This window comes from Coregonus lavaretus, assembly GCF_964263955.1.
Source record: "Coregonus lavaretus genome assembly, chromosome: 2".
Classification (NCBI taxonomy): Eukaryota; Metazoa; Chordata; class Actinopteri; order Salmoniformes; family Salmonidae; genus Coregonus; species Coregonus lavaretus.
The window spans coordinates 14061753-14088671 of NC_139989.1; the positions used below are offsets into that span (position 1 = coordinate 14061753).

Sequence of the window (26919 nt, forward strand, 5' to 3'; positions counted from 1 at the left end):
TTCATTTGAGATCATGTATTTATTATGCGATCAGACAGTTGTAAGGCTTTCCAAACATTTAACTTTCCAGCAAGCAAAGATTAATATGAGGCATACATGGTAAATCATTAAGAAATGATGTACGATTGGGATTATATAAAAAGATAACCATGGCTGCACCTGTAAATGAATAATGATGATATGTGCCATTATTTCACACTATCACATAACAAGTTGAAACAACAGCAACCTTCAAAGTGTACTTTGGCATATTAAATTAAATTATTAAAGTTTCTTAACAGCTTTATTGCCATGGCAATATTTCCCAACTACATTTTTGATGTGGATACTGACAAACAAGCTACATAAGACAATAACATAATTAAGGCTAACAATACATATACTTCAAATAAAATGCATAAAAGCAAGAAATCATTCAACAATTGCTTTAAGGCAGTAGCTTTTGTAAAAAATGAATACATTTCAAGTGACTCTGGAGAGAAATCTCATTGGACATAAAATAGCAGACATTTACTTCATACTGTATCCCCACACAATAGTAAAACAAAAGAGTTAACAACATATATGGTAGAATTAGTAACCATAGTTTCATACGAGTGCATCATCTCTGTATACTGTTTCATCTCTGTATACTGTTAATGGCTCTTTAAAACATCCTTCATAGTCAATAATTATTTGTGCACTAACAATTAAATTCTACAATGTATTTCATATTTTTATATAGGTAGTTAGGCACCGGTATGTAGGATATACATATTACTTTCATTATAAAAGCCAGAAAAGCTTTTTAAAATGTAGTCTAGATTCACAAAGGGTTGTTAACTGCAGCACTTCATGCGGGAAATGGATTGAGCCCCCCCTCCTGAGCACTTATTGGATGCTTCAGTCCTTCTTCCCATGGCCTTTGAATGCATCCATGAAATTGAATGCCCCCAGGTAGTCTCCCAATAGGAGCCCGATCTTAGTGGGCAAAATGCTGTGAGAAGAGAACACACTTGATAAAAAGAGACAGGGGTTATTTATTCAACTTCACAGCAGCTGTAAATTATTGACCTATTTTTTCCCCAATGCACAAAACCCAATAAATACTGAACAAAATAATTGAATAATCATGTACATATACTGTACGTCATGTATATGTGCAGTAAAGCCATTATGTGAAGAACTGCTGCACTTCAAACATCAATAATCAAACATAAATTGTCTTTATGACTGACATAAATGCTAGGGACTCCATATGATCATGCACCACATTAACTTTTACAGTGAGGGAAAAAAGTATTTGATCCCCTGCTGATTTTGTATGTTTGCCCACTGACAAAGAAATGATCTGTCTAAAATTTTAATGGTAGGTTTATTTGAACAGTGAGAGACAGAATAACAACAAAAAAATCCAGAAAAACGCATGTCAAAAATGTTATAAATTGATTTGCATTTTAATGAGGGAAATAAGTATTTGACCCCCCTCTCAATCAGAAAGATTTCTGGCTCCCAGGTGTCTTTTATACAGGTAACGAGCTGAGATTAGGAGCACACTCTTAAAGGGAGTGCTCATAATCTCAGCTTGTTACCTGTATAAAAGACACCTGTCCACAGAAGCAATCAATCAATCAGATTCCAAACTCTCCACCATGGCCAAGACCAAAGAGCTCTCCAAGGATGTCAGGGACAAGATTGTAGACCTACTCAAGGCTGGAATGGGCTACAAGACCATCGCCAAGCAGCTTGGTGAGAAGGTGACAACAGTTGGTGCGATTATTCGCAAATGGAAGAAACACAAAATAACTGTCAATCTCCCTCGGCCTGGGGCTCCATGCAAGATCTCACCTCGTGGAGTTGCAATGATCATGAGAACGGTGAGGAATCAGCCCAGAACTGAGTGGCGCAGTGGTCTAAGGCACTGCATCGCAGTGCTAACTGTGCCACTAGAGATCCTGGTTCGAATCCAGGCTCTGTCGCAGCCGGCCGCGACCGGGAGACTCATGGGCGGCGCACAATTGGCCCAGCGTCGTCCAGGGTAGGGGAGGGAATGGCCGGCAGGGATGTAGCTCAGTTGATAGAGCATGGCGTTTGCAACGCCAGGGTTGTGGGTTCGATTCCCACGGGGGGCCAGTATAAAAAAAAAATGTATTCACTAACTGTAAGTCGCTCTGGATAAGAGCGTCTGCTAAATGAATAAAATGTAAAATGTACACGGGAGGATCTTGTCAATGATCTCAAGGCAGCTGGGACCATAGTCACCAAGAAAACAATTGGTAACACACTACGCCGTCAAGGACTGAAATCCTGCAGTGCCCGCAAGGTCCCCCTGCTCAAGAAAGCACATATACAGGCCCGTCTGAAGTTTGCCAATGAACATCTGAATGATTCAGAGAAGAACTGGGTGAAATTGTTGTGGTCAGATGAGACCAAATGGAGCTCTTTGGCATCAACTCAACTCGCCGTGTTTGGAGGAGGAGGAATGCTGCCTATGACCCCAAGAACACCATCCCCACTGTCAAACATGGAGGTGGAAACATTATGCTTTGGGGGTGTTTTTCTGCTAAGGGGACAGGACAACTTCACCGCATCAAAGGGACGATGGACGGGGCCATGTACCGTCAAATCTTGGTTGAGAACCTCCTTCCCTCAGCCAGGGCATTGATAATGGGTCGTGGATGGGTATTCCAGCATGACAATGACCCAAAACACACGGCCAAGGCAACAAAGGAGTGACTCAAGAAGAGGCACATTAAGGTCCTGGAGTGGCCTAGCCAGTCTCCAGACCTTAATCCCATAGAAAATCTGTGGGGGGAGCTGAAGGTTCGAGTTGCCAAACGTCAGCCTCGAAACCTTAATGACTTGGAGAAGATCTGCAAAGAGGAGTGGGACAAAATCCCTCCTGAGATGTGTGCAAACCTGGTGGCCAACTACAAGAAACGTCTGACCTCTGTGATTGCCAACAAGGGTTTTGCCACCAAGTACTAAGTCATGTTTTGCAGAGGGGTCAAATACTTATTTCCCTCATTAAAATGCAAATCAATTTCTAACATTTTTGACATGCGTTTTTCTGGATTTTTGTTGTTGTTATTCTGTCTCTCACTGTTCAAATAAACCTACCATTAAAATTATAGACTGATCATGTCTTTGTCAGTGGGCAAACGTACAAAATCAGCAGGGGATCAAATACTTTTTTCCCTCACTGTACAATCATTTTCGGTATAAAGTACACTACCGGTCAAAAGTTTTAGAACACCTACTCATTCAAGGGTTTTTCTTTCTTTTTACTATTTTTGTAGAATAACAGTGAAGACATCAAACTATGAAATAACACATATGGAATCATGTAGTAACCAAAAAAGTGTTAAACAAATCAAAATATATTTTATATTTGAGATTCTTCAAATAGCCACCCTTTGCCTTGATGACAGCTTTGCACACTCTTGCCATTCTCTCAACCAGCTTCACCTGGAATGCTTTTCCAACAGTCTTGAAGGAGTTCCCACATATGCTGAGCACTTGTTGGCTGCTTTTCCTTCACTCTGCGGTCCGACTCATCCCAAACCATCTCAATTGGGTTGAGGTCGGGGGATTGTGGAGGCCAGGTCATCTGATGCAGCACTCTATCACTCTCCTTCTTGGTAAAATAGCCCTTACACAGCCTGGAGGTATGTTGGGTCATTGTCCTGTTGAAAAACTAATGATAGTCCCACTAAGCCAAAACCAGATGGGATTGCGTATCATTGCAGAATGCTGTGGTAGCCATGCTGGTTAAGTGTGCCTTGAATTCTAAATAAATCACAGACAATGTAACCAGCAAAGCATCCCCACACCATTACACCTCCTCCTCCATGCTTTACGGTGGGAAATACACATGCAGCGATCTTCTGTTCACCCACACCACGTCTCACAAAGACACGGCGGTTGGAACCAAAAATCTCAAATTTGTACTCCAGACCAAAGGACACATTTTCACCAGTCTAATGTCCATTGTTTCTTGGCCCAAGCAAGTCTCTTATTATTATTGGTGTCCTTTAGTAGTGGTTTCTTTGCAGCAATTCGACCATGAAGGCCTGATTCACACAGTCTCCTCTGAACAGTTGATGTTGGGATGTGTCTGTTACTTGAACTCTGTGAAGCATTTATTTGGGCTGCAATTTCTGAGGCTGGTATCTCTAATGAACTTATCCTCTCTGGGTAACTCTGGGTCTTCCATTCCTGTGGCAGTCCTTATGAGAGCCAGTTTCATCATAGCGCTTAAAGGTTTTTGCGACTGCACTTGAAGAAACTTTAAAAGTTCTTGAAATTTTCCGTATTGACTGACCTTCATGTCTTAAAGTAATGATGGACTGTCATTTCTCTTTGCTTATTTGAGCAGTTCTTGCCATAATATGGACTTGGTCTTTTACCAAATAGGGCTATCTTCTGTATACCTTATTTCATAGTTTTGATGTCTTCACTATTATTAATAGTAAAAATAAAGAAGGTGGAGGAATAGGAGGTGAGTCATCTCTCTCTCTCTCTCTCTCTCTCTCTCTCTCTCTCTCTCTCTCTCTCTCTCTCTCTCTCTCTCTCTCTCTCTCTCTCTCTCTCTCTCTCTCTCTTTCTTTCATGGAGAGCTTTCCAGCTAAAGCCCAACTGACTAAATGTCCACCTTAGAATCCAGGTTCTCTTATGTGAGTTAATCATCTCTCCAATTTATGCATTTTTGGCACTTCAATCAAATTCAAGGAATACATTTTCATTAAATTAGTTGCAATTAGCAATAGGATTTATTTAAAAATGCAGCATTAAGAGTGGGAGTTTTAGGCCTGTATGAAGGGCTCAAATGCAGTTTAGAATTAATGTCAGTGAATCCTTAGATGAACCAGTGTGCTCAGATTAGCAAGTGTGGGTGTGGGTGTGTGTTGAAATATTAATCCCCTCTTGCAATGGGGTAATAGTCCTACTAAAAAGTTAAACTCTGTCCCAGTGTTACAGCAGAGAAGCAGAGTCTGTGGTAGAGAAAATATCTGTCTACATTCCCAGTTCCTGTCTAGGCTGTGTTGTAATCACTCACGTGTTATGAACTTCCCCTACCACCTCTGAAGGCAATGCCTGTGTGTTGATAGTGTTTGTGATATAAATTATTAACATGAACCACTATACAAAGCATTCGTGTAGCTCAGTTGGTAGAGCATGGCGCTTGGAACGCCAGGGTTGTGGGTTTGTTTCCCACGGGGGACCAGTATGAAAATGTATGCACTCACTAACTGTAAATCGCTCTGGATAAGAGCGTCTGCTAAATATGTAAAATGTAAATCCTTTAACACTAAATAAACATGACATAATGGCTAGAGGTACATAGACAGTTATTTTGACATTGAATCGTGTGGTGTGTGTCACCTTGTTTTTGTGAGCATGTTCATGTTTATTGTGTGAAATAAGTACACATGGGTGGGTGTATACGAGTTCAACTGTTCTGCCTGCGGTTACGAAACCCCTACCTGTCCCAGACCTGCTGTTTTCAACTCTTAATGATCGGCTATGAAAAGCCAACTGAGAGACCTGAGCCCTAGGACCATACGTCGGGACTACCGGCCGTGGTGACTCCTTGCTGTCCCCAGTCCGCCTGGCCTTGCTGCTATTCCAGTTTCAACTGTTCTGCCTGCGGTTATGGAACCCCTACCTGTCCCAGACCTGCTGTTTTCAACTCTTAATGATCGGCTATGAAAAGCCAACTGAGATTTATTCCTGATTATTATTTGACCATGCTTGTCACTTATGAACATTTTTGAACATCTTGGCATGGTTCTGTTATAATCTTCACCCGGCACAGCCAGAAGAGGACTGGCCACCCCTCATAGCCTGGTTCCTCTCTAGGTTTCTTCCTAGGTTTTCGCCTTTCTAGGGAGTTTTTCCTAGCCACCGTGCTTCTACACCTGCATTACTAGCTGTTTGGGGTTTTAGGCTGGGTTTCTGTACAGCACTTCGAGATATTAGCTGATGTAAGAAGGGCTATATAAAATAAAATTGATTGATTGATTGATGTACATGTCGGAAAGGTGTTTGTGTATGTGCGTGCGGTCGAGTGTACTGTAAGTATGTGTGCGATGCGTGTGCATTTATTTGTGTGTTTGCATGTGCGCTTGTGCCCGTGACCTGCCTTCGACTCTCTGTCCCTCGCGCAACCACCTCTCCACTCTTTGTTTACACATGCACCTCTCCACCTAGGCAGCTGTCAGGTCAAGTATCCTCTGTGGCAGGCCTGCATGAATCACTCAGAGCAATCTGTAGTGTTTAGACAAGCACCACCACAAACATGTTCTCTCTCTCTCTCTCTCTCTCTCTCTCTCTCTCTCTCTCTCTCTCTCTCTCTCTCTCTCTCTCTCTCTCTCTCTCTCTCTCTCTCTCTCTCTCTCTCTCTCTCTCTCTCTCTCTCTCTCTCTCTCTCTCTCTCTCTCTCTCTCTCTCTCTCTCTCTCTCTCTCTCTCTCTCTCTCTCTCACTCACTCACTCACTCACTCACTGTGATATAACTAATTGCACCTTTGCTTATAGCCCCCACACCATTTGACACAATGTAGTACCAGATCAATTTGGTTGGTGTCTGTCCAGTTTAGGGACAAACAACAATGTTTATGCATGTAGTGGCTTTATTTACACAACTCCCGCTTCTGCACACACATAGGTCCCTAAACCATTCTGCTGTTTTATTTAACCACTATGTTTATATTTTGCTGTGAAAATCCTGCAATGTGGATTTGGTTGAATTGAGCCCAGTGATTAAAGTAACACTCCCTATACTTTCAATGCATTTCTGCGCAAAAGTTGGGTATCCGCTTGCCAAAATAAAAAAGGTTTACCCTTCACTACACCACTGTTCTCAGTCCAGTGTCAACAGTTTTCTCTGTTTCGTCCTCTCCATACATTATTGCTGTGTCACCAATCTAGATCATTGCTGATTACAAAGGTTTGAAAGTCAGTGTTGGTTGGATCATAATAACGCCTTAATAAATACAAATAAATACACTTTTAAGACACATTTGACTAGGTATCCCCCTTTCCCTTTTCTTTCGGAGTCCTCAGTTAGTATATTTAACGTAGAATATAATGTATCCGTTTTACCCAGTAGTCAAACAAAAATGCAGAATGCTTTTGGGTACTAGAGGCAGGTAGAGCCCCTGTTGTGTAAACAAAGATGCTGCATATATATATGGAAAACCTGTTTGATTACATCTAAACCTAAGACACGACTTGGGCTGGGGAGGTAGCGGCTAGGGCCTGGGGGTTCATGTAAATCATGTATAGTGTTTGGTACAGGTCTTACTTCTTGAGGGCGAGGACGAGGTAGAGGATCCGAGGCATATACAGGTACACTTGGTCAGTTTGGATAGCACGGATGATCTTTTTGGCCACATAGTCAGGTTCCAGGATGGGCATGATAATTGGCCATCTGCAGGAAGCACCCAAAACAAAAACAAACATTTCTCTCACTGATCAGCAGTTCAAAGTAATGGTGTGAATCTACATCTAAAAACACACTGCATGCACTGACGCCTTCAAAAAGGATTGTCTAAGCCCCTTTTTCATTTCACTTCATGGATCAAATCATTAAAATGTTATGCCACTATGAACATTGCACTTTGTAATCAGTTTCTGCCTTCAGTCTGTTCCTTAAAATACATAAAACCCATAAACTTTGGAGAACAAATATCTCTTTGGAAATCAAGGGCTGTTACTTTTTCAAAGGAACCCATCAATTTTTAAAAACCATCGTAGCAACGTGATAAAAACATAGGACTTTTGTGTGGGAACTTTCAACATCAGAGCATCACAATCTCATTCAAATCTTATTGTGATTAGGTCCTGATTTGCGTTCTGAAATTCTACAGAGTGTGTGTGTGTGTGTGTGTGTGTAACAGGATGTGGTAGGCATTGTTCTGCTCTGTGGCCAGTAAAGAATTGAACCAAGCAGCATGAATAATTAAGTGAATAAACGGAAGGGCCCAAATAGTTAAAGAGGAAGACTGAGCGATGCTAGCATTGTAACTCATTCTGACAACACACACACACACACACACACACACACACACACACACGCCACTCAAACGACCATGATCACTAGTGACGTCTAAGGACATGGCCCTAGGCAGTCCAGGTAGAGCTGGCTCAATGGCGTATATGATGGTGTCACAGAAGTAGTAGGGCGAGGTTGCCCCTAGACAATGATCGAAGGTCATCTACACACCATGGTATACTGCCATTAATTGTATTTCCACTCCCTGGTCTAAATCGTATTTAATCTACTGCTCAAGACAGACTGACAAAGTACAATTTCACTGCCTAGCAAAGTGAAGCAGAGATTGCATTTGATTGCCTAGCTACACATAGCACAGTGCAACATTGTACACATTTCCATATTGTGTCTACTGTGGCAGCACTTCCTCTAACAAAGCTTTTGGTAGCAAAACGTGTGTGGGTATGTGTGTGTGTACGTCAGAATGGTGGACCCACTTGGTGATTGCGCCGTCAAACATCCCCGTGTTAATGAAGAAGGGACACACAATGGTGGTCTTCACTCCATTTTTCTTTGTTGCTAGCAGCTCCAGCGCCACAGACTCAGCGAAGCCCACAGCTGCAAACTTACTGGCACAGTAATCTGAGCACAGACAGAGAGTAGAGGAATGGGAATGCATTACTCTGAGTGTTCACAGCAGAGAATCAATGAATTGCCTTCCCTTAATGGACATCGGGCAATGACATATTAACACTTTACATTAAGTTCCTCTTGTATCTATGTAGTAACACTAATTATTTTAATGACATGGTGTTATATAGTAATTGCATAGTTATGGGGTTTAGCGGTTTTTGTTATCACAAAATAACCAGTTTTTGTTATCACAAAATAACCTGTTTTTGTTATCACAAAATAACCAGTACATGGGTAAGTGATGTTGGGTAAAACATTTAAATCCCACTTTAGAGGGGCAGTGAGTGAGATGAGTATATCTAACCTGCCAAGCCGTTGACTCCCATCAGTCCAGCAGAGCTGGCGATGCTCACCAGGTGACCATGGTTACTGGCTACCATTGCAGGGAGAAACGCCTTGTAAGTCTGGGGGAAAACAGATGATCATTGTTGAGAATTACTTTGCTGGTGACATGCTATGCATATCATTTCATCACATTGGAAGTAAAAATACCCCATGGGCACTGATATTTGAACATGTTCTTCGTCTCTCCTTGTCTAAGTCTTTTATGTTTATCTTACACCTATATTGATACAAGCATGTTGTGTTATGTTTAGAGTTATTTCCATAGGCTGGTCTGGCACATCCTGCGGCCTTGAGCCATCTATCATTCCCTATGCTACTCTTTTACTCTTAGACTTGAAAAGATGGTGCTGCAGATCCTCAAAAAGTTATACAGCTGTACCACTGAGAGTATCTTGACTGGCTGCATCAATAATAATAAATAATAAATAGGTCATTTAGCAGACGCTCTTATCCAGAGCGACTTACAGGAGCAATTAGGGTTAAGTGCCTTGCTCAAGGGCACATCGACAGATTTTTCACCTAGTCGGCTCGGGGATTAGAACCAGCAACCTTTCGGTTACTGGCACAACGCTCTTAACCGCTAAGCTATCTGCCGCCCATCACCGCTTGGTATGGTAAATAATTGACATCCGAGTGCAAGGCGCTACAGAGGGTAGTGTGTACGGCCCAGTACATCACTGGGGCCGAGTTCCCTACCATCCAGGACCTCTATACCAGGCGGTGTCAGAGGAAGGCCCTAAAAACTGTGAAAGACTCCAGCCAACCAAGTCATTGACTGTTCTCTCTGCTATCGCACGGCAATCGGTACCGGAGTGTCAAGTCTGGGACCAAAAGGCTCCTGAACAGCTTCTACCCCCAAGCCATAAGACTACTGAACAGTTAATCAAATGGCTACCCAGACTATTTGACCTCTTTTTTTGTTGTTGCACTGACTCTCTTGCACCGACTCTATGCACACTCACTGGACTCTCTCTACCCACACACTCACACCTACTACACCGATAGTCCAATACATACACACACACACTCAAACACACAAAACACACACACATGCATATTGACGCCACACACACACTCTCACACATAGACACACTTTCACACTCTTTCACTCTTCACACACGATGCTGCTACTCTGTTTATTATCTGTTTATTATCTATCCTGATTGCCTAGTCGCTTTTACCCCTACCTACAGTACATGTACATATTACCTCAATCACCTCAACTACCTCGTACCCCAGCACAATGACTCGGTACCGGTACTCCTTGTATATAGCCTCGATATTGTTATTTTATTGTGTTACTATTTCCTTATTTTGTGTGCAAATGTTCTTACTTTTTAGGAATTTGGGGAAAGGGCTCGTAAGTAAGCATTTCACAATAAAGTCTACACCTGTTGTATTTGACGCATGTCACAAACAAAATGTACCTGGTACCCTGACGAGACTACGTTGGCGAGCAAATAGACCCCCATTGCCCTCTGTTCTATTGGTGAACGTGCAATCACTGGAGAACAAACTGGATGAGCTCCGTTCGAGACTATCCTATCATCAGGACCTGAAAAACTGTAATATCCTATGTTTCTCAGAGTCTTGGCTGACCGAGGTCATGAATATAAATCTCGCTGGTTTTTCTATGCATCGTCTAGACCGCACGGCAGACTCAGGTAAGATGAAGGGAGGAGGGGTGTGTCTCTTTGTTAACAAAAGCTGGTGTTTTTGCTCGCCTGAGTTAAAATACCTCATGATAAGCTGCAGACCATACTATTTACCAAATGAGTTTTCATTAATGCAGGGAAACTGGAATCCGTTTGACCTCATTTTTACCAGCACCTCTATGCAACTAGCGGTGACAAAACTCTAGATCACCTTTACTCCAAACACAGAAACGCATACAAGGCCCTCCCTTGCTCTTCCTTTGGCAAATCAGACCATAATTCTATCTTCCTGGTTCTTGCTTAAAAAACCAAAAGCTCAAACAGGAAGTACCAGTGATGCGCTCAATACCGAAGTGGTCAGATGAAGCAGATGCTAAGCTACCAGGACTGTTTCGCTAGCACAGATTGGAATATGTTCCGGCATTCATCCGATAACATTGAGGAGTTTACCACATCAGTCACTGGCTTCATTAATAAATGCATCGACAACATCATTCCCACAGTGACCATACGTACATACCCCAACCAGAAGCCATGGATTACAGTCAACATCCGCACTGGCCTAAAGGCTAGTGCTGCCACTTTCAAGGAGCGGGACACTAATCTGGAACCTTAAATTAAATCCCACTATGACCTCCGCCGAGCCATCAAACAGGCAAAGCGTCAATACAGGACTAAGATCAAATCCTACTACGCCAGCTCTGACGCTCGACGGATGTGGCAGAGCTTGCATACCATCACAGAATACAAAGGGTAACCCAGCCGCGAGCTGCCCAGCGACGTGAGCATGGACCTACTCCAATTCGCATACAGCCCCAACAGTTCCACAGAAGACGCAATCTCTATTGCACTCCACACTGCCCTCACCCACCTGGACAAAAGGAATACCTATGTAAGAAGGCTGTTCACTGACTGCAGCTCAGCATTCAACACCATAGTCCCCTCCAAGCTCATCACCAAGCTCAGGATCCTGGCACTGAACACCTCCCTCTGCAACTGGATACTGGACTTCCTGACGGGCCGCCCCCCCAGGCGGTGGAGGTAGGCAACATCACGCTAACCATCAACACGGGGGCCCCTCAGGGATGTGTGCTAAGTCCCCCTCTGTACTCCCTGTTCACCCACGACTGCGTGGCCGCGCACGACTCCAACATCATCGTCAAGTTTGCTGACGACACGACGTTGGTAGAGCTAACCATCGACGACAATGAGGCAGCCTATATGGAGGAGGTCAGAGACCTGGCAGTGTGGTGCCAGGACAACAACCTCTCCCTCAACATCAGCAAGACAAAGGAGCTGATCGTGGACTATAGGAAACGGAGGGGCGAGCACGCCCCCATCCACATCAATGGGGCTGTAGTGGAGCAGGTCGAGAGCTTCAAGTTCCTCTGTGTCCACATCACTAAGGAATTAACATGGTTGACACACACCCACACAGTTGTGAAGAGGGCACAACAGCACCTCTTCCCCCTCAGGAGGCTGAAACTTTTTGGCATGGGTCCTCAGATCCTCAAAAAGTTATACAGCTACACCATTGAGAGCATCTTGACTGGCTGCATCACCGTTTGGTACGGCAACTGCAAGACACCCATACCACAAGGCGCTACACAGGGTGGTGAGTACGGCACAGAACATCGCTGGGCCAAGCTCCCTGCCATCCAGGACCCCTATATCAGGCGGTGTCAGGCCCAAAACATTTTCAAAGATTCCAGCCACCCAAGCCATAGACTGTTCTCTCTGCTACTGCATGGCATGCGGTACTAGTGCACCAAGTCTGGAACCAACAGGACCCTGAACAGCTTCAACCCCCAAGCCATAAGGCCGCTAAATAGCTAACCAAATGGTTACCTGGACTACCTGCATTGACCCTTTTTTTTACTAACTCTCTTGCACTGACTCTATGCACTCACACTGGTCTATACCCACACACTCACACATACTTCCTCTTACACCCCAACACACACATACCCACACTATATATGCCCACACACACATTACATGCGCACACATGCATACTGACGCCACACACACACTCTCTCACACACACACACACACACACACACACTCACCACATACACTGCTGCTACTGGTCCACATACGCTGCTGCTACAGCTCAGTCTATTATCTATGTCACTTTACCCCTACCTATATGTACATAGCTACCTCAATTGCCTCGCACCCCTGCATATCGACTCGGTACTGGTACTCCCTGTATATAGCCATGTTATTGTTTTTTGTTATTCACTGTGTATTTATTCCTTGTGTCACTATTTATATTTTTTAGATTTATCTTTAACTCTGCATTGTTGGAAAAGGACCCTTAAGCATTTCACTGTTAGTCTCCACCTATTGTATACGAGGCATTTGACAAATAAAATTAGATTAGATTAGATTTTGATTTGACTTGTCGTGGAAAAAGCCAAAATGTTCATGATAAAATTCCAACTCACCCAGAAGTGAGCATTGGAGTTGACCTCCATAGACTTCTCAATCAGGCTGTCGGGAGCATCCATGAACTTCCTCCCTGTGACAATGCCTGCATTGTTTATAAGGATTGTCACGTCTCCCACTTCCCTTTTCACCTGTCAATCAACACATAATATAGCATGTTGTATAGAAGTAACAGGCTAAGAACAGAAATGGAACTGGGCCTAAATATACCATACAAGGAGCACAGAGGTCACACAGATTACAACTAATCTCTGCAGGCCCTCTACACTCTTAGAAAAAAAGGTGCTAAGTAGAACCATACAGGATTCTTCGGTTTGTCCCCATAGGGAACCCTCTATGAAGGGTTCTACCAAGAACCATTTTATCATCTAAAGGTTCTTCCTAGAATCCTCTATGAACGGTTCCACCAGCCTTACTAGACTTTAAAATGTAATTATTTATGACAATACATTACATATATCATAAGGCCTTTATTTGAGGGCCTAATTATACCCTAACACAGTGGTGTTAGGAATCTCCTGGTTTACAAGGAGCTGTAGTCATGAAGTGGACCTGAACAGAGCATACATGGAATGTGTGGGAGTCTTTCAGCATTTGCCCCAAAAGCATGGAGGCCCTTTGAGTTGTTGTACAGTATAATAGACATTGGGTTGATCATTCATTTATGTAAATATCTTCCCTCTCACATACATTTGCATGGTTTCAGGAAGGAGCTTTGCCGTATATTTGCAACAGCTCAAATTACAACTACAAAGATCAGTGTATGTTCGGAAAATACAGTACTGTAGGCTTAATACTACAGACCTTCAAACTATTACCTGCTGTAGGAAAGTGGTAGAACATGGTTGATAACATCCATACCTGGCCAGGTATATAGACCATATAAACTCACCTGGTCAGCCACTGAGTACACCTCTGCCTTGTTGCTGCAGTCACAGATGTATGAGTGCACCCTGGCAGCGCCCTTTTCCTTCACCAGTCGAACAGTTTCCTTGTTGCCATCCTGGCTAATGTCCCACAGCACCAGCGTGACGCCCATGGAGGCGAACTCAAGCGCAATCAGCCTGCCGATGCCGCTACCCGCCCCTGTGATGAGGATAGTTTCTCCCGCAACGCTCTTCTTCCGCGAAGGGATGAAGAGTTTTACAAGTGCCTCCAGGTTATAATATATAGACATGGCCAGCACCTGAAGCGTCTCCAGAGCGAAGTTCATATTGAATAGAAGTAGAGGACCTATCAAACCGCATGGATTAAAGTTGGGTTAAAATGAAAATGATACGTTATGCATAGGCTATAATCTATTCTGGTGGTATGGTTCAAGGCAACTGTCTCTCATTTCCCAAAATGATATAGCATTGTCAGGCCTGTTGTTAGGCTATTGGTTTCCATAGGTCTTATTCTGAATTAATAAAAGTAGAACCATTTCAATTGATTGTTTTCTTCCCCTCTATGTTGATTGTTTTCGTTCCCTCTGTCTTCACTGTCAGAATCGGTTTAGAATAAGAAAACTAATAAGGATTCAAACGTCAATAATAGCATGTCGACAAATACTACGTTTCCTAATTCAGTTTATCGCTTCAAATAAGGCTACACAGCGTTTAACTTACCCCTTTCCTTACGAGAACAAGTGTTAGAAACCGATAATGAGCATCAAAGTATAACAAATTATAGCGCTTATCCTATTATAGGATAATTTTTCCGACCTTTGCACAATGAGGTAGTAGTGACCGACACCGTGTTTACCTCTGGACAAAGTTCAATATTATATGGCAGGCTATGGCTTTAACCACACACAGGGCGCGTCTCCTATGCACCATTTGCTCTGCATTCTCTGTGTGATGAGTTGATGGAAGTAGCCTCTATTTAGAAACGGCCCGTTTAATCAGTTGTCATTCAGTTTAACGGAAAGATACACTTACCATAATCTATAGGCTAAATATTGGCTCCCTTTCTTGAAACACTGTCTGTGTTCTGCGCGCGAAACGCATCCAAATCGCCACAGCCAGTCGCGGCTACCTTTTAACTTTGACCTAGTAAGAGGCATTGTGGGGAGACGTCGATTTTCCTACACGCGACTCATTCGTGCGAATCATTGGTAAGATAAGCCATTGGTAAGATAAGCCATGATGATGCCCTGAGGATTTCCTAATGATTCATGCATTAGGAAATCAGTGTATAACTACGGTCAAAAGGAACCGCTGTCCAGTGTCCACTTCAAATCCGTGGTCCACTTACAAAATAACTGAATTATTAATTAAATAAATTAACATTCATAAATCAAGTGCTTTTATCTTCACTGCCCAGACAATTAAGATCTATTCGTATCCTAAAACCAAGACAATAATCATGACACAGGAAGCAATGTGATGTTTGTGATGATGATCTCATTTATGACTGCGGTATAAGGGAAACAATCTTTTCACGCCACTTCAAGTAGTAGGTTAGGATAATTTATGGAGCAGGTTAGGAGATGCAACATAACAGGTTAGGAGACTGAGGTTAATGTTAGGAAAAGGGTTAGGGAAAATATCGAAGTGGCGTGAAAAAAGTGTGTCTTTATGGTATAAAGCAGGAGCCTAGACCATGTTTGGGGACAATAAAGATTGACGGTTTGATTTTTATTATTTTAAATGTATTTCAATAATATTTACTAGTGTGTAGTTTGAGGTTTCTTTGTGAGAACATCTATTGATGTATTGATTGCATGTTGAGCCGGACTGGCCTCCCCGTACCTTGCTGTTGTATTGCCAAGTCCTAGATGTTTAGGCTACTCAACTGTGCTGGTAATATGCAAGGTCAGTGGGTGTTGGGAGATGTGGGGGACCTCGGTAACACTTTACATGAAGGTGTTTACAAGTAGTTGATAAACTGTTAACTAATACTGCATAGTTTATTCATCTATAACGTTTTAAAAATATTAAATAATTGTAGATGAGTGTTGGTTGACTATTTATTCCCACTACTGCAGAACTCTTGGAAGACAATGGAAGTTGGATGGAGGAAAAGGCTTCTTTAGTTCTCAACAATAAAGAAACATTTTCCTTTCAACTTCCATTGTTACAATTTTGACTAAATGAGTCGAACATGTCAAATCCCTCAAACAGCTAATTTGAGGAAGAAGCCATCTGTTCTGCCATCAAATGTTGACACAAGGTATTCATCTCCATTAGGGCTTTGTCTTTTAATCTTGCCATGGTGCACGCTTGTAACGTTTCAATCTGTGATGTTACTCGCTCTAAGATCTTGAAGTAGTTGTTTCCCTTGCTCTGCAAGAGCCGTGGCTTTTGTGGAGCGATACACTGTAAAAAAAAAAAAAAAAAAAAAAAAAAAGCCTGTCATTATTTCAGTAAATGACTGGCAGCACAATACCCAGTAGTTTACTGTACATTTACAGTAAAACTGGCAGTACAGAAGCCAGCATATTACTGTAGATTTACAGGACCTTTACTGTAACACAAATTTACAGCATATTGCTGGATCACCTAACTACAGCAACATGCTGTATTTCTAGAATTTACAGTGCATTACTGGAAGTACAGTGGTTTGTCACAGGCTGATGTGGATGCGGTGTTGGAGTCAGGCGCAGGACACAGAAGCTTAGTCGAACCGACTTTAATTGTCACAAAGACAAATACAAAATAACGGGCCTCAAAACACAGGAGGGCGAGCGATTACGCAAACGGTGCGTAAAACACTAAACACTAGAAAACAATAAACATACACCAACGGACAGGCGTTCAACAACACACAACTGCAAACAAAACCAAAGGAAACTTATAGGTGACCTAATCAATACATAATACGAAACAGGTGCACCAACAAGACAAAACCAAACAAACATAGAGAACATCAAGCGGTAGCAGCTAGTACTCCGGGGACGACGAACGCCGAAGCCTGCCCGAACAAGGAGGAGGAGCAGTCTCTGCGGAATTCGTGACAGTACCCCACCCTTGACGCGCGGCTCCAGCCGTGCGCCGACCCCGGCCTCGGGGACGGCCAGGAGGACGTGGAGCAGGGCGCGTAGGATGACTCCGGTGGAACTCAGTCAGGAGGGATGGATCTAAAATGTCCCTCCTAGGCACCCAGCACCGTTCCTCCGGACCGTACCCCTCCCACTCCACGAGATATTGTAGACCCCCCATCCGACGTCTCGAATCCACGATGGACCGGACTGAGTACGCCGGAGCCCCCTCGATGTCCAGTGGGGGCGGAGGGGTCTCTCTTATCTCACTCTCCTGGAGTGGACCAGCTACCACCGGCCTGAGGAGAGACACATGGAACGAGGGGTTAATGTGATAGTCATTAGGCAGTTGCAACTTGTAACACACCTCGTTCAATCTCCTCAGGACTTTAAATGGCCCCACAAACCGCCGGCCAAGCTTCCGGCAGGGCAGGCGAAGGGGCAGGTTTCGAGTCGAGAGCCAGACTCGATCTCCAGGGGCGTATACTGGACCCTCACTGCGGTGGAGATCGGCGCTCGCCTTCTGCCTGCGGATGGCCCGCTGCAGATGTACGTGTGCAGCGTTCCACGTCTCCTCCGAGCGCCGAAACCACTCATCCACCGCAGGAGCCTCGATCTGGCTCTGATGCCATGGTGCCAGAACCGGCTGATACCCTAACACGCACTGAAAAGGGGTCAGGTTAGTAGAGGAGTGGCGAAGAGAGTTCTGAGCCATCTCTGCCCAGGGGATATACCCCGACCACTCCTCCAGCCGGCCCTGGCAATATGATCTCAGAAACCTACCCACATCCTGGTTCACTCTCTCCACCTGCCCATTACTCTCAGGGTGGTAACCCGAGGTAAGGCTAACCGAGACCCCCAAGCGTTCCATGAACGCCCTCCAGACTCTAGAGGTGAATTGGGGACCCCGATCAGACACTATATCCTCGGGAACCCCGTAGTGCCGGAAGACGTGGGTGAACAAAGCCTCAGCGGTCTGTAGGGCAGTAGGGAGACCCGGCATTGGAATGAGACGACAGGCCTTAGAGAACCGATCCACAACGACCAGAATAGTGGTATTCCCCTGAGAGGGGGGAAGGTCCGTGACAAAGTCCACCGAGAGGTGAGACCACGGCCGTTGTGGAACGGGCAGGGGTTGTAACTTCCCCCTGGGCAGGTGTCTAGGCGCCTTACACTGAGCGCACACCGAGCAGGAGGAGACATAAGCCCTCACGTCCCTAGCCAATGTTGGCCACCAGTACTTAACACTAAGGCAGTGCACTGTCCGGCCAATACCTGGATGTCCAGAGGAGGGTGACGTATGAGCCCAATAGATGAGACGATCACGGACCTCGAGCGGCACGTACGTCCGACCCACTGGACACTCTGGGGGAGTAGGGTCGGTGCGTAACGCCCGCTCAATTTCCGCATCGACCTCCCATACCACCGGTGCCACCAGACAAGACTCCGGCAGTATGGGAGTGGGCTCAATGGACCTCTCCTCTGTGTCATACCGCCGGGACAGGGCGTCTGCCTTACCGTTCTGGGACCCTGGGATGTAAGTGATCTTAAAAACGAACTGGGTCAGAAACATGTTCCACCTAGCCTGACGAGGGTTCAATCTCCTAGCTGCCCGGATGTACTCCAGGTTACGATGGTCAGTCAGAATGAGAAAAGGGTGTTGAGCCCCCTCAAGCCAATGCCTCCACACCTTTAGGGCTTGAACCACGGCTAACAGCTCCCTGTCCCCTACGTCATAATTACGTTCCGCCGGGCTGAGCTTTTTAGAATAGTAGGAGGCGTGCCGGAGCGTTGCGACAGTACTGCCCCAATACCGGCCTCTGACGCGTCCACCTCTACCTGGAACGCTAAAGCGGGGTCCGGGTGCGCCAGCACCGGAGCCGAAGTGAACAGGTCCTTCAGTTTACAAAACGCCCTGTCCGCTTCAGCCGACCACTGCAAACGCACCGGGCCCCCCTTCAGCAGGGAAGTAATGGGAGCTGCTACCTGTCCAAAACCCCGGATAAACCTCCGGTAGTAATTGGCAAAATCCAAAAACTGCTGCACCTCTTTAACAGTGGTTGGGGTTTGCCAGTTACGCACGGCTGACACACGGTCAATCTCCATCTTCACCCCTGACACTGACAACCGATGACCCAAGAAGGAGATGGACTCCTGGAAAAACAGACATTTCTCTGCCTTGACATACAAGTCACGCTCCAACAGCCTCCCCAACACTCGGCGCACCAGGGCTACATGCTCGGCTCGTGTAGCAGAGTACACTAGGATGTCGTCAATGTACACTACCACTCCCTGCCCATGCAGGTCCCGGAAGATCTCGTCCACAAAGGATTGGAAGACTGAAGGAGCATTCATTAACCCGTATGGCATGACAAGATACTCATAATGACCTGAGGTGGTACTAAATGCCGTCTTCCATTCATCTCCCTCCCTAATGCGCACCAAGTTATAAGCGCTCCTGAGATCCAGTTTTGTGAAGAAACGCGCTCCGCGTAATGATTCAGTCATACTCGCAATCAGAGGAAGAGGGTAACTGTATTTCACAGTGATCTGATTGAGACTACGTTAATCAATACACGGGCGCAACCCTCCATCCTTCTTCTTCACAAAAAAGAAACTCGAGGACGCAGGGGAAGTGGAGGGCCGTATGTATCCCTGTCTCAGGGACTCAGCTATGTATGTCTCCATAGCCGCCGTCTCCTCTTGAGACAGAGGATACACATGGCTCCGCGGGAGTGCCGCACCTGTCTGGAGGTTTATCGCACAATCTCCCTGTCTATGAGGTGGCAATCGCGTCGCCCTCGTCTTGCTGAACACGAGTGCCAAATTCTCATACTCAGGGGGAATGTGCATTGCGGGCACTTGGTTCGGACTCTCCACCGTGGTCGCCCCAACGGAAACACCTAAACATCGCCCAACACACTGGCCAGACCATTCCTTGAGAGCCCTCTGTTGCCACGAAATGGTGGGGTCATGGGTGATTAACCAAGGAAGCCCCAGCACCACGGGATACGCATGGGAGTCAATTAGGTACAACTGAATAATCTCCTCATGACCCCCCTGCGTCTTCATCTTTAGTGGTGCTGTGACCTCCCTAATCAAACCAGATCCCAACGGGCGGCTATCTAGGGCATGGACAGGAAAGGGTGCATCAACGGGCAGGAGGGGAATCCCTAACTTAGAACAAAACTTACGATCAATAAAATTCCCAGCTGCGCCTGAATCGACTAGCGCCTTATGCTGGGAATGAGATGCAACCTGAGGAAATACCACAGGTATACACAAGTGAACAACAGAGAGCTCTGGGTGAGTGGGGCGCCTACTCACCTGAAATGACTCCCCAGTGCGCGACCTGTTGCCCCGATTCCCTGGAGACCCTCCCCAGCACCTAGCCGCAGTGTGTCCTCCACGGCCACAGCTGGTGCAGGGGACGGCCCCCCTCGGGTTCTCTCTCCTTCTCTCTCTAGCGCCAGCACCCCCGAGCTCCATAGGGCTCGGCTCGGAGGTGCTGGGGGATGGAATGGACGGCCCCAACTCGGGACGTCCGCGGGTGGCCAGCAGGGTATCCAGACGAATGGTCATGTCCACTAGCTGGTCGAAGGACAGGTTGGTGTCCCTGCAGGCCAGCTCTCGACGAACATCCTCACGCAGGCTACACCGATAGTGGTCGATGAGGGCCCTCTCATTCCACCCCGCATCCGCCGCTAGAGTCCGGAAATCCAGGGCGAACTCCTGTGCGCTCCTCTTCCCCTGTCGGAGGTGGAACAGACGCTCCCCCGCCGCTTTACCCTCAGGAGGGTGATCGAAAACAGCCCTGAAGCGGCGGGAGAACTCCGCGTAGCTGATGGTGGCGGCGTCTATTCCCCTCCATTCGGCGTTGGCCCACTCCAATGCCTTGCCGGAGAGACAGGAGATAAGGGCGGAAACGCTCTCGTATCCCGAGGGCGCCGGGTGTATGGTGGCCAGGTAGAGTTCCACCTGAAGGAGGAACCCCTGACACCCGGCTGCGGTGCCATCATACGCCCTCGGGAGCGAGAGCCGAATCCCACTGGATTCTGGAGCTGGTCTGGTGGGGCTGGCCGATGGTGGTGGTAATGTAGGAGGAGGTGTGGGCACGCCTCCCCTTTCCCATCGGCGCAGGGTGTTCATAACCTCCTGCATGGCGGAGCCGAGTCGGTCGCCGCCGCTGCTCCTGCTGACTCCATATTCTGGTGTGTTGTTCTGTCACGGGCTGATGTGGATGCAGTGTTGGAGTCAGGCGCAGGACACAGAAGCTTAGTCGAACCGACTTTAATTGTCACAAAGACAAATACAAAATAACGGGCCTCAAAACACATAACGCATAAATCACTAAACACTAGAAAACAATAAACATACACCAACGGACAGGCGTTCAACAACACACAACTGCAAACAAAACCAAAGGAAACTTATAGGTGACCTAATCAATACATAATACGAAACAGGTGCACCAACAAGACAAAACCAAACAAACATAGAGAACATCAAGCGGTAGCAGCTAGTACTCCGGGGACGACGAACGCCGAAGCCTGCCCGAACAAGGAGGAGGAGCAGTCTCGGCGGAATTCGTGACATGGTTAGTAAACTGTTGCAGGTTTACAGTGCAGTTGGCTAGTGCGAACGACGGGCAGTATTTCTGTTACATGTATTTGATATATGTATTTCAACACTTTCAATACCTATTTTGTAATTTGTATTTCACTGGCCTGAACTATATACAATTCTACTATTTCATGACAGTTTAATTAGAATACATTTTCTAATACAAATATACAGTGCCTTCAGAAAGTATTCATACCCATGCCCCCCCCCCCCCCCCCCCCCCCCCGCTTCTCCTTCACACAAATTCAGACAGCTGATGTTCTGAAAGAGCTGCAAAATCTGGACCCCTACAAATCAGCTGGGCTAGACAATCTGGACCCTTTCTTTCTAAAACTAGCCGCCGAAATTGTCGCAACCCCTATTACTAGCCTGTTCAACCTCTCTTTCGTAACGTCTGAGATCCCCAGAGATTGGAAAGCTGCCGCGGTCATCCCCCTCTTCAAAGGGGGTGACACTCTAGATCCAAACTGTTACAGACCTATATCCATCCTGCCCTGCCTTTCGAAAGTATTTGAAAGCCAAGTTAACAAACAGATCACCGACCATTTCGAATCCCACCGTACCTTCTCCGCTATGCAATCCGGTTTCCGAGCAGGTCATGGGTGCACTTCAGCCACGCTCAAGGTCCTAAACGATATTATAACCGTGATCGATAATAGACAGTACTGTGCAGCCGTCTTCATCGACCTGGCCAAGGCTTTCGACTCTGTCAACCACCGCATTCTTATTGGCAGACTAAATAGCCTTGGTTTCTCAAATGACTGCCTCGCCTGGTTCACCAACTACTTCTCAGATAGAGTTCAATGTGTCAAATCGGAGGGCCTGTTGTCTGGACCTATGGCAGTCTCTATGGGGGCGCCACAGGGTTCAATTCTTGGGCCGACTCTTTTCTCCGTGTATATCAATGATGTCGCTCTTGCTGCTGGTGACTCTCAGATCCACCTCTACGCAGACGACACCATTTTGTATACATCTGGCCCTTCATTGGACACTGTGTTAACTGACCTCCAAACGAGCTTCAATGCCATACAACACTCCTTCAGTAGCCTCCAACTGCTCTTAAACACTAGTAAAACTAAATGCATGCTCTTCAATCGAACGCTGCTGGCACCCGCCCACCCGACTAGAATCACCACTCTCGACGGGTCTGACCTAGAGTATGTGGACAACTACAAATACCTAGGTGTCTGGTTAGACTGTAAACTCTCCTTCCAGACTCACATTAAGAATCTCCCATCCAAAGTTAAATCTAGAATCGGCTTCCTATTTCGCAACAAAGCCTCCTTCACTCATGCTGCCAAACATGCCCTCGTAAAACTGACTATCCTACCGATCCTTGACTTCGGCGATGTCATTTACAAAATAGCCTCCAACACTCTACTCAGCAAATTGGATGTAGTCTATCACAGTGCCATCCGTTTTGTCTCCAAAGCCCCATACACTACCCACCACTGTGACCTGTACGCTCTTGTTGGCTGGTCCTCACTACATGTTCGTCGTCAAACCCACTGACTCCAGGCCATCTATAAATCACTGCTAGGCAAATCCCCGCCTTATCTTAGCTCATTGGTCACCATAGCAGCACCCACCCGTAGTCTGCGCTCCAGCAGGTATATCTCACTGGTCATTCCCAAAGCCAACACCTCCTTTGGCCGCCATTCCTTCCAGTTCTCTGCTGCCAATGACTGGAACGAATTGCAAAAATCTCTGAAGCTGGAGACTCTTATCTCCGTCACTAACTTTAAGCATCAGTTGTCAAAGCACCTTACCGATCACTGCACCTGTACACAGCCCATCTGAAATTAGCCCACCCAACTACCTCATCCCTATATTGTTATTTATTTTGCTCTTTTGCACCCCAGTATCTCTAATTTGCACATCTAGCATTCTAATTGTAATTATTTTGCACTATAGCCTATTTCTTGCCTTACCTCCATAACTTGCTACATTTGCACACACTGTATATATATTTTCTGTTGTATTTTTGACTTTATGTTTTTTTACCCCATATGTAACTCTGTGTTGTTGTTTTTATCGCACTGCTTTGCTTTATCTTGGCCAGGTCGCAGTTGTAAATGAGAACTTGTTCTCAACTGGCTTACCTGGTTAAATAAAGGTGAAATAAAAAAAATGGAGTTATTCCACATTTTGTTGTGTTACAGCCTGAATTCAAAACGGATTAAATATTTTTTTTTACTCACCCATCTACACACAATCTGTAAGGTTCTGTATTTGTTTTCTTAGTTCACCTTGTGTTCTTGTACGTAGCCCTGTTTCTTTGTGTTCTTGAACGTAGCCCTGTCTTTCATTTTTGTTCATTGATTTCACCTGTGTTAGTTACTCACCTGGTCTCATCAGCTCCTTATTTAGTTCAGTTCTTTCTGTTTGTGCCTTGTGAGGTATTGTTAGTGTTGACTCTACTAAGCCTTTTCCTAGCTCGTTTGTGAGAACCAGTTTAGCCTTCAGTCCTAGTTTTGTTTCACCTGCCTGTTTGCCTACCTGTGTATGACCATTGCCTGCCTGTGACCACGATTCCTGCCTTCTGCGAAGGCGTAATAAACACCTGCCGCACTCTGCGCGTGAATCTATACCTTTTTCTCCCTGAGTATTCATTACAGAATACCTCACCTAAAATGGAATGGATTCAGCGGAGCTACAGTGGCGCCTAACCCGCCAAGAGGAGCGTATGGAGGTAATCGGCCATCTTCTCCGCCAACCTATCCCTACTCCTCCGATGCCAGGTATCGTAACCCATAGCCCTCCTTCATTCATATCCATGCCTGGAAAATATGACGGTTCACCTGGGAAATGTCAGGGATTTCTGATGCAATGCAGCAAATACATTGAGCACAACCCCACTAACTTCACCACCGGCAAGAGCAAGGTGGATTTTGTTGTCTCTACTCACAGGCAAAGCCCTGGATTGGGCCACCGCTATATGGACTGCCAACAGCACAGAACCCATTTCCACACCCTCTTCAAAGAGGCAGATCCAAGAAGGGCTCTGCCTATACTGTGGAGGGAAAGATAATCTACTCAGCCATTGCCCTGTTTGCCCCCCACGGAGATGAGAACGGTCCCTACGCTGCCATGCAGGTAGGCGAGTCCGTATTTCTAAATATCTCCCAGAAGCAATTCTCCATCCCAGTATTGATAACCGTGAAGGGGGTTATGAAGTACGTAGAGGGCTTGATAGATTCGGGAGCAGCAGGTAGTTTTATCGATCACCAGCTAGTATAAGAGCTTGACATTGATCTTACACCTGTCACCCCTCCCTTAAGGATTAACACCCTGGACGGGCAGCCATTGGGCACAGGCTTCATTACGCACCTGACGCAGAGCGTTACCCTCCAGATTGGAGTCTTCCACACCGAAACCCTTCAACTCATGGAACTCTCATCTCCCAAACAGCCACTCATCCTCAGACACCCCTGGCTTTGTCGTCACGACCCTGCCATCTCGTGGCGACAAGGTGAACTACTTTCCTGGTCTTCTACCTGCTTCACCAGTTGTCTCAGCCTACCCTGCAGAGCCACCACCATTGAGGACTCTGCCTCTGTAGTGCCACCCACCATACCATCTGAATATGCCCAGTACAGCAATGTCTTCAGCAAAATCAAGGCCTCCACTCTGCCACCACTTCGCCCAGGGGACTGTGCTATTGACTTACTCCCTGGAGTGTCCCCACCGAAGGGCCGTGTTTACCCCCTATCTATCCCGGAAAATGAGGCAATGGAGAACTACATTGATGAAGCACTCAAACGGTTTCATTCGTCCTTCGTCTTCCCCGGCTGCGTCCAGCTTCTTCTTCGTTGGAAAAAAGGACTGTGGTCTTTGTCCATGTATTGATTACCGTTCCCTGAATGACGTTACGGTCAAGAACCATTTTCCTCTGATCCCAGCGACCCTTGAACAAGTGGGCCACGCCAACATCTATACAAAACTCGACCTGCGTGAAGGCGACAAATGAAAGATGGCCTTTATCACAGCATGAGGGCACTACAAATACCTGGTCATGCCCTACGGCCTTACTAATGCCCCCGCCGTCTTCCAATCCTTTATGAACTAGTTTTTCCAGGATATGATCAACCGCTTTCTCATCGTCTACATTGATGACATCCTGATTTACTCCCACTCCCTGAAGGAACACATACAGCATGTACAAAGGGTTCTTCAACGGCTCCTTGACCATAACCTTTATATGAAGACTGAAAAGAGCACCTTCCATGTAACCTCAGTAAACTTCCTCGGTTTCGTACTGACACCTGGAGGGGTCAGCATGGATGAGAACAAAGTCACCGCCATCAGTAACTGGCCAAAACCCACCACCGTTAAGGAACTCCAACGTTTCATTGGGTTCTCCAACTTCTATCGCCGGTTCATTCGGAACTTCAGTTCTACTGCCGCTCCCTTCACTGCCCTTACCAGCCAAAAAACCCGGACCCTTCAATGGACAGATACCGCACTGACTGCTTTCAACACCTTGAAATGCCTCTTCACCTCAGCTCCTATCCTTCGCCAACCTGATCCGACCCTTCCTTTCACCCTGGAGGTGGATGCCTCCGAAGTAGGAATAGGAGCCATACTCTCTCAGCGGGTGGGAACACCTCCAAAATCACATCCTTGTGCCTTCTTCTCCAGGAAGTTATCCCTTGCTGAGAGGAATTATGATGTGGGGAACAGAGAACTCCTCACCATCAAGCTGGCCCTCGAGGAGTGGCGCCACTGGTTGGAGGGCGCACAACATCCCTTTCACGTCCTAACAGATCATCATAATCTGGAATATATCACAGGGGCCAAGAGGTTAAACTCCAGACAAGCCCGCTGGGCTCTCTTCACACGCTTCCATTTTCATTTTACTTACATCCTTGGAAAGACAAACGTAAAAGCTGATGCTCTCTCCCGCCAGTTTGACCTTCCGACCAGTAACTCAGACCCCATTCTTGCATTATGGGACCGGTACAGTGGGAGGTTCACTCTGCCATACAAGAAGCCCTAACCTCAGACCCGGCTCCTTCTGAGACACCAGCTGGGAAGAGTTACGTACCAGCCGCTGTTAGACCCCAACTGATGCAATGGTGTCACACGTCCTTGGGGTCAGGACATCCGGGCATTACACGAACCACCGAACTTCTAACCCGTAAATTCTGGTGGTCCTCACTGGCATCCGACGTCAGGGATTACGTACTCTCCTGTCCAGTCTGCGCCCAAACC

The 26919-nt window shown here is 46.1% G+C and overlaps 1 protein-coding gene across 2 annotated transcripts; it reads right to left on the minus strand.

The window, feature by feature from the left end:
• On the minus strand, positions 1-15130 carry sdr16c5b (short chain dehydrogenase/reductase family 16C, member 5b). 2 transcript variants are annotated; one of them, XM_084185657.1, is made up of 7 exons: positions 15041-15130; positions 14014-14354; positions 13121-13252; positions 8975-9074; positions 8475-8619; positions 7288-7413; positions 1-976 (listed from the first exon to the last, which is right to left on the minus strand). In XM_084185657.1, exons 2-7 carry the CDS (start codon positions 14332-14334, stop codon positions 883-885), a joined length of 918 nt encoding a protein of 305 aa, XP_084041783.1. In that variant the 5' UTR covers positions 14335-14354; positions 15041-15130; the 3' UTR covers positions 1-882. The 2 variants fall into 2 exon arrangements, with proteins under 2 accessions (XP_084041783.1, XP_084041782.1); XM_084185656.1 differs by lacking the exon at positions 15041-15130 and adding an exon at positions 14729-14868.
• Between the last annotated feature and the right edge of the window lie 11789 nt (positions 15131-26919).